General features: G+C 45.7%; 1 protein-coding gene across 1 annotated transcript; it reads right to left on the bottom strand.

Moving 5' to 3' along the window:
- Window positions 1-5,956: 5,956 nt before the first annotated feature.
- Window positions 5,957-6,640, bottom strand: LOC138904848 (uncharacterized). Its single transcript, XM_070193349.1, has one exon. The coding sequence runs from the start codon at window positions 6,638-6,640 to the stop codon at window positions 5,957-5,959; it is 684 nt and encodes a 227-aa protein (XP_070049450.1).
- Window positions 6,641-8,089: the final 1,449 nt, after the last annotated feature.

An 8,089-nucleotide genomic window follows, 5' to 3' on the forward strand; every position in this document is an offset into this window, starting at 1 on the left:
GAGATCTACAGACGGTTCGGTGAGAGCGACAACTTCCAGGCTCTCCGAGATGAACTAAAGGAGAAGGATGACGAGTTGATAAGAGTCATCAGAAAATGCTGTGTTCTCGAGGGTGAGTTGAGGGATAAAGAGGAAGAGATTGAGGTGAGTTAGGAGGTCGAGGCCCAATGTGCCGACCTTCAAGACCAAGTGGTTTCATTGCGCGTCGAGCTCGAGGAGTGTCAACTCAAAGCGGACACTTTGAGTGTCGAGGTCGCCGAGAAGGCAGCGAGTTTGGAGAAGGCGGAGTTGGCCCAGTTGTCAGAAGTGAGGAAAGCGGAGGCTTTGGAGATCGTGATCTGCATTCTCCGATCTAAGTGGGAGAGTGCTCTAGAGAAGGCCAGGCTCAGAGAGGAGCGGCTTGATGAGTGGATAAGGGAGCTGGAAAAAGAGGCTTCAGGACATTGTGATCGAGTTGCTGCTCTCAAGGCCGAGAAGGCACAGTTATTGGCTCAGCCGTCTTCTTCCCGTACTTCTGCTTTTCCTGATGTTTTGCGGGATTTGTACTAGAAATGGATTCACACCGAGGCCCAGCTGGATATATTTAGGGATTTGATAGAGGCGAGAGTTGTTTCATAAGACGACTTCGAGGATGCCCGTGCTAAGGCATGTAGACTTCGGTTTGCTTGTGGCTATGATCCTGCTACACCGAAGGTCGATGATGACGAGGAGGGTACAGGCGTGGTTCGGATTGAACAGGACACCTGTTACGAGGATGAGTATCCCGCTGGTGATGGTGACGGCGAAGAGGTAGATGGAGATGGCCTGAGCGATCAAGCTGGTGGTGCTACTGGGCTAGGTGGAGATTAGTTATTTTTCCTTTCCTTCTTTTTTGTTTAATCGCAGACTTGTGTGTATTTTTTGTAGGCGTGTATTCGAGCCTTTGTAAAAAAATATTCTAAGTGTGAAATGTTAGTTCTGTTTTTCATACCTGATTCTTTTTCTTCTGTTCGGGTTTGTATGCTTTTTTGATTTTGTTGCTTGGTTGCCTTAGTCATAATAACTTTGTTCGAGTAGGTTGAATGAGGTCAAACACACCGCATGTTTATTTATGGTCGGGGGCCGATTAAGTGTTGATTCAAATGAGGTCAAATATAACCTAAGGCTGACTAGGTGTTAATTCGAACGAGGTCGAATGTAACCTGCTCTTAGTTATGGCCGAAGTCCGATATAGGCATTAATTAGAACGAGGTTGAATGTAACCTGCGCTTAGTTTTGGCCGAGGGCCGATTTAGGCGTTAATTCGAACGAGGTCGAATGTAACCTGCGCTTAGTTATGGTTGCGGGCCGATATAGGTCGTTAATTCGAACGAGGTCGAATGTAACTTGTGCTTGGGGAAAACATAAATAAACTCATGTATTTATGCTTTATTCATATGCTTGGAGAGATTTACATATTTTCTGGGCGCCGGTTGGCATTTCAGTCCCAGTCTATTTAGTCCCTTCATTGGTCGAATTGGAGAAATGTTGAGAGGTCGAGCAATGAACTAGCCGTACGGTGCTTTCATCTGTGTGCACTTCAATCCTGAAGTATCCTCGTCATCGCCTCGTTAAAAACCTCCTCAAGAAAACCCAATTGGGACAAAACTCGAGTGAGGGAAACAGAGTGCGACTTTGGGGACCTCATCCTTTAAAAGTTGAAGCACTTGAGGTGTATAATATTCCAGTTGTTTGGTAGTCGCTTTCCTTCCATTGTTTCTAGTGTGAATGACCCCTTGTTTGTTGCTGTCATGATTTTGTAAAGGTCGTCCCAGTTTGTTCCTAGTTTGCCTTCCCGCGGGTCTTTGCTTGCTTGTGTTTTGGCTTTAAGCACGTAGTCCCCAACTTTGAGTGGTATGATCTTTGCCTTTTTGTTATAATAGCGTTCCACTTGTTGCTTTTGGGTGACCATTCTCACGTAGGCCATATCTCTTTGTAACTCGACTTCGTCGAGTTCCTGCATTCTACTGTCATCGTTTTGGGGTCACCTTTCGGGAGAGTATCTTAGGCTGGGCTCCCTGACCTCGACTGATATTACTGCATCAGTCCCATAGACTAACGAGTATGGCATTTCTCCTATGCTCGTCTTTGGCATTGTTCGGTAGGCCCAGAGTACTTTTGGTAATATTTCCGGTCACAGTCCCTTGGCGTCTTTGAGTTTCTTCTTCATGATGCTCAGTATTGACTAGTTGGAGGATTCCGTTTGCCCGTTGCCCGTGAGGTGGTATGGTGTTGAGAGTATTCTTTTGATGTGCCATTTTTCAAAAAAGTCAGCGACCTTCTTTCCTGCAAATTGGGGTCCGTTGTCACAGCTGATTTCTTTGGGGAGACCGAAACGACATATGATGTTTTTCCATATGAAGGTGATCACTTCCTGTTCGCGTATTTGGGTGAATGCTCATGCTTCCACCCATTTAGAGAAATAGTCAGTTAAAACCAAGAGAAATCGTACGTTACCTCGTCTTGCCGGGAGGGAGCCTACGATATCCATTCCCCATTTAATGAACAGCCAAAGGGAAGTTACTGAGTGTAGGTGTTCTCCTGCTTGGTGGATCATTGGGGCGTACTGGCATTGCTCGCATTTTTTCACGAAGTCCGCGACCTCCTTTTTCATGGTGGGCCAGTAATATCCTGCACGTACGAGGCATCTGACTAGAGCGCGATTACCGGAGTGAGATCCACAGTGGCCTTCGTGTACTTCTTCAAGGACGCACCGTGTCAGATTTGGGACTAAGTATTTTGCTAGAGGGCCGCCATATGTCCTTTTGTACAGGTTGTTGTGGATGATGATATACCTCACTACTTGCATTCACAGCTTTTTGGCCTCTTTTTTATCGTTGGGGAGTACGTCGTCCTACAAATATGTAATAATACAGTTGCGCCAGTCCTAAGTCAGGTTTATGGTTCTTACCTCGATTTGATCTATCGACGAGTTGAGGGGGTGGACCACATTTCTTTCTTCGGTTGTAATATTTTTGGTAGCTGCTGCTAATTTGGCGAGGTCATCCTCTCCGGTGTTCTGTGCTCGGGGGATCTGGTTGAGTTGATATTCGTCGAACTCAGGTAGTAGCTTGCAGATTTCAGTCTGGTACTTTTGTAACCTTTGCTCCTTAATTTGGAAAGTCCTTGTGACTTGGTTGACCAGTTGGGAATCGCAGTGCAATCTTAGTCGTTTCGCTCCGTATTTGAGTGCAAGTCTCAGTCCTGCAATTACGGCCTCATACTCGGCCTCGTTGTTAGTCATGTCCGGGCAATCTATGGACTGGCGAATCACTTCTCCTATTGGGACTTCGAGGACGAGTCCTAGTCCGGATGCTGACGCGTTAGACGTGCCATCGATGTACATGACCCAGAGGTCTTGTGTTTGGGGAGAAGTGTGGAGGGCTTCTTTTTCGACTACGGGCATTATTTGCACTGAAGTCGGCGACGAAGTATGCGAGGACCTGTGACTTTATCTCCGTTCGCGGCCGATATGTAATATCATGCTCGCTTAGTTCAATAGCCCATTTGGCTAACCTACCCGATAGCTCGGGTTTGTGTAAAATGCTTCTTAAAGGGAAAATCGTGACGATCGAGATGGGGTGGCATTGTAAATACGGTCTAAGCTTTCATGAAGCTACGACTAAAGCCAGAGCCAGTTTTTCGAGATGTGGGTATCTTGTCTCGGCATCAACTAGTGTTTTGCTAATGTAATAGATGGGAGATTGCGTACCTTTATTTTCTTGGACCAGGACTACGCTCACAGCTACTTCGGACACGATGAGATAGACGAGGAGGGGCTATCTCGGTTCTGGTTTTGAGAGCAACGGTGGCGAGGTCAAATACACCTTTAACTCTTTCAGGGCTTGGACGCACTCACGGGTCCATTGGAGGCCGTTCTCCTTTTTGAGTACGCCGAAGAACTTATGGCACCTATCAGAGGATCGTGAGATGAATCTCGAAAGGGCGGCGATACGGCCGGTCAACCTCTGGACCTGCTTATTGGTGGTCAAGTGCTATGGTATCCATTCAATGGCCTTGATTTGGTCGGGATTGACCTCAATACCTCGATGTGATACTAGAAAACCCAAGAATTTCCCTAAGGCCATGCCGAATGCACATTTTTCGGGGTTCAGTTTCATGCAGTATTGCCTGAGTATGCCGAAAGCTTATCTCAAGTGGTCGATGTGATCTTATTTCCTTTTGGATTTGACCAGCATGTCGTCGATGTAGACTTCCATCATTTTTCTGAGTTGTTCTTTGAACATCTTTGTCACCAACCTTTGGTAAGTTGCCCCCATATTTTTCAGTCCGAAAGGCATGACCCTGTAGCAGTACGTCCCCTGGTGGGTGATGAAGGTGGTCTTTTACTGGTCCTCTTCCTCCATTAGGATCTGATTATAGCCCGAGTAGGCATCCAAGAAACTTAGCAACTCATGCCTGGTTGTTGCGTCGATGAGTTGATTAATATGAGGTAATGGAAATGAATCCTTGGGGCAAGCTTTGTTTAGGTCAGTGAAATCTACGCACATACGCCACTTGTCGTTCTTCTTTTTCACCATGACTACGTTGGCGACCTATTGGGGGTACTTCGGCTCTCTAACAGAGCCGTTTTCTAACAAAGTTTCCACTTCTTTATGCACTGCATCATTGATTGTAGAGTTGAACTTATGCCGAACCTGCCTCACCAGGGGGAAGGGTGGTAGAGTGGATCAACGTTCAATTTGTGCGTGGCGATATCCTTTGGGATACCTGACATATCTTTATGGCTAAAAGAAAACAAGTCTGTGTTAGCAGTTAAAAATTCATGAAGCTTACTCGGTTCCTGAAGTTTGCAGCCGATGTAAGCTTTCTTGCTATGGTCATTGCTGTCTAGTTGAACGGGGTCGAGCTCCTCTATTGTCGATATTGTGGCCTCGACCATATCGGGGTCTCTGATGACGTCCTCGCTGTCATCGCTTACCGACCTCGACCCTGTTGATTGCTATGCTTCTTTTCCTTTATCGTTTGTTTGTTGGGTGGCCGTGTAGTCTAGGAAGATGCGGTAGCACTCTTGGGATGTGCGTTGCTCCCCTCGTATACTGAATATCCCCCATGGAGTTGGGAATTTGATGATTTGGTACAAGCTAGAGGCAATAACTCTCATAGTATGTATCTATGGTCGCCCTGTGATGGCGTTATATGCCGTGTCCTGGTCCATGATGTGGAATGTGGTCTCCAGAGTGACGCCACTCGTTATGATGGGGAGTGTGATCTCGCCAGATGTTCGCTCAACTGCATTGTTAAAGCCTGTTAGTGTGATGCAGCGTGGCACTATCTTATCCTCGAGTTTCATTTGTGCGAATACTGGAGGATGGATAATACACGCTCCTCTCCCATCGTCTACCATAATTCATCTTACGTCGGTATCTAGAATTCGTAAAGTAATAACAAGGGCATCATAGTGAGGGAAAGCCAAACCGTTGGTATCTGACTTTTTGAAGATGATACTTTCTTCGCGTTTGTCATACCGTTCGTGGGTGATCGACTGTTTGAGCTTGTGGGTTGTGGTGAACTTCACACTGTTGATGGAAACGTCATCCTCACTACCGATGATCATTTGGATGGTGCGGGCTGGCGAGGGCGGTTTTGGCGACCCTTGATGGTGTTCACGTCCCCTAGCAAAGTTGGTCCTTCCCCGATCGCTCAACAATTCTTTGAGGTGTCCCTGTCGCAACATGTTTACGACCTCTTGTCTTAGGGCAATGCAATCTTCGGTTTTGTGTCCTCGCTCTTGATGGAACTCATAGAGGGCATCTGATTTTCTAGTATTCGGGTCCGACCTCATCTTTTGTGGCCACTTCACCTTCGGTCTGAGCTTCTCCAAGGCGTAGACGATCTCTGTAGGTTACACGCAAAAATTGTGAGCGGATAGTAAAAGGGGCATACCTCTCTCATTTCGGTGAGTCCCTGTTCTTGGTCAGGATGGGCCTTCTTCATGGCGAGATGAGGACGCAACGGTGGTTCTGACATATGGGAGATGTCGTTCCCTGTTCGGTCGTGAGTTCACAGGATCTCTTCTGATATCATTTCTCCTATCTTTTCTGGATTCTGCTTGTACCAAGGTCAGTCGATGGGTAGGCCCATTGAGGTCGTCTTCGTCTGCTCGGACTTCGGCACAATTTTCATTATGTATTTCATCCCAAGTTGTTAGGGGATACTTAATAAGCCGACTTAATAATTTTCTTGTCGCCCTTGAACCATTTCTGCTCAGCTCGTTTTGAAAAGAAGCTACCGCCATTCCTTCTGATACATTGGGCAAGATCATTCTTACTCGGTTAAAACGGGCGAGGAAGTCCCTCAACCCCTCTTCCGGAGACTGTTTTATAGCAAAGATGTCGTTTGCTCTTGCCTCAACCTTCTTGGCCCCAGCGTGGGCCGTCACGAACTTATCAGTCATTTCCTCAAAGGTTTCGATGGAACGTGTAGGCAGTTGCGAATGCCAGGTTAATGCACCTCCCGTGAGGGTTTCGCTGAATTGCTTTAGAAGAATGGAGGATACTTGTTCCTTGGCGAGGTCATTGCCATTCACGGCGGTGACGTAATGGGTCACATGATCCTCGGGGTCAGTTGTTCCATCATATATTTTCAGATAGGGCGGCATTTTAAAGGTCTTTGGTATGGCATGCGGGGCAGCACTATCACTGTACGGCTGCTTGACGAATCAACCGGCATCTCACTTCGGCAATAGCTTAGGAGCGCCCGGTATTTTATCGACCCTTTCTTAGCGTTCTCTCATTTGGTCCCAAAGTGCCTTGTTCTCGTTTTCCATTTCCTCCATCCTTTTCAAAATGGATGTGAGAGCGTCGTCGCTTGCACTGTTAACAACATTGTGAGTAATACATGTCATCGCGGAATGAGGAGGTTGATCATGTTGCTCGTCCATTGTTGGTATGGCACATGCTCTCGCATTTACCGCGACTGCGTCCTGAACGGGCTTGTGGAGGAAGCTGGTTAGTGTATCAGTTAGCCAAGCCCCAAGGAGCTTATTTATCGCTGGTGGTGCCTCCTCTCCCACGGATGTGGAGGCTGTCTTACCAAACAATTTTGTGATGCTGCAGTGGGGAGGGGTGATCCACCTCGCCTAGGAGAGTCATTGGGCATTGTGTCCTCGTCCACTGCTTCAGAGCTTTCGTGGATGATGTTCATGAGGTTGGTTGGGAGGTCACTCATTATTCTCGTTCTTTCTTCTCTGTTACCTGTCATATTAGATCTATGCATGCATAGAGAAAAAAGGTCGTATTTTTTTTTACGTTAGTAATCAGTGTCGATTGTAGATCTAGAAGAAACTAAAAGACTTAGCTAGAAATTCCCCACAGATGGCGCCAAATCGTTTGACCAAAAAGTGTAACTTTCGGCTAAACTATTAAATTTATGTAATAATGGGTTAAATCTAGTTAAGGATAATAACTCTAGATGCAAATCTCGAAAACGTGTGGGGAATTATGGGGACAGATCCTGTAAATGATTGATGACAATAAGTGCAAAATATTCTTAGCGTACAACAATTGTGGGGGTGTAACTAGCAATAAATAACAATAAATGATATTTAAGTAAATAGGGAGAACGATTCACCCAATAATAGATGGATTAGACGAATGTTACTCCTGACAATGATGAGTGACAGAAAGATTCAAGATTTGTTTAAACAATCCTCGGATCTAGTGGAAAAGTGTGGAATGATATGAGCAAGAATCTTTATAAAAAGGTAATCTTTGTATTTTCGCAAGAGAGAAAGAATATTCTTCTGAAAAGTGTTCTTATCGAAATGAATATTACATACCCCTATCATTGTCCTTTCATTCTATATATATATGAGATATTTTTTTAAGAAACCCTAATAGTACAAGTGTAGATAATATCCATTAGAATATTCCCTTATAATATCCCATCCTGACAAACTAACCGTTACAGCTCCTATTATCAATATTCGACCTCGACCTCGACCCTTGTTGACATCTAGATTACGGCTCTTGTCGGCATCTCGACTACGACTCATGTCGACACTTCAGCCAATGACAAATTTTTTCAAGCATGCGTCTTCAGTCTTGTA

This window comes from Nicotiana tomentosiformis, chromosome 2 (assembly GCF_000390325.3).
Source record: "Nicotiana tomentosiformis chromosome 2, ASM39032v3, whole genome shotgun sequence".
Taxonomy (NCBI): Eukaryota; Viridiplantae; Streptophyta; class Magnoliopsida; order Solanales; family Solanaceae; genus Nicotiana; species Nicotiana tomentosiformis.

Bases quoted from the DNA above. Each gene is read 5' to 3' on its own strand.
- LOC138904848 (XM_070193349.1), bottom strand. From the start codon at position 6,640: ATGCCGCCCTATCTGAAAATATATGATGGAACAACTGACCCCGAGGAT.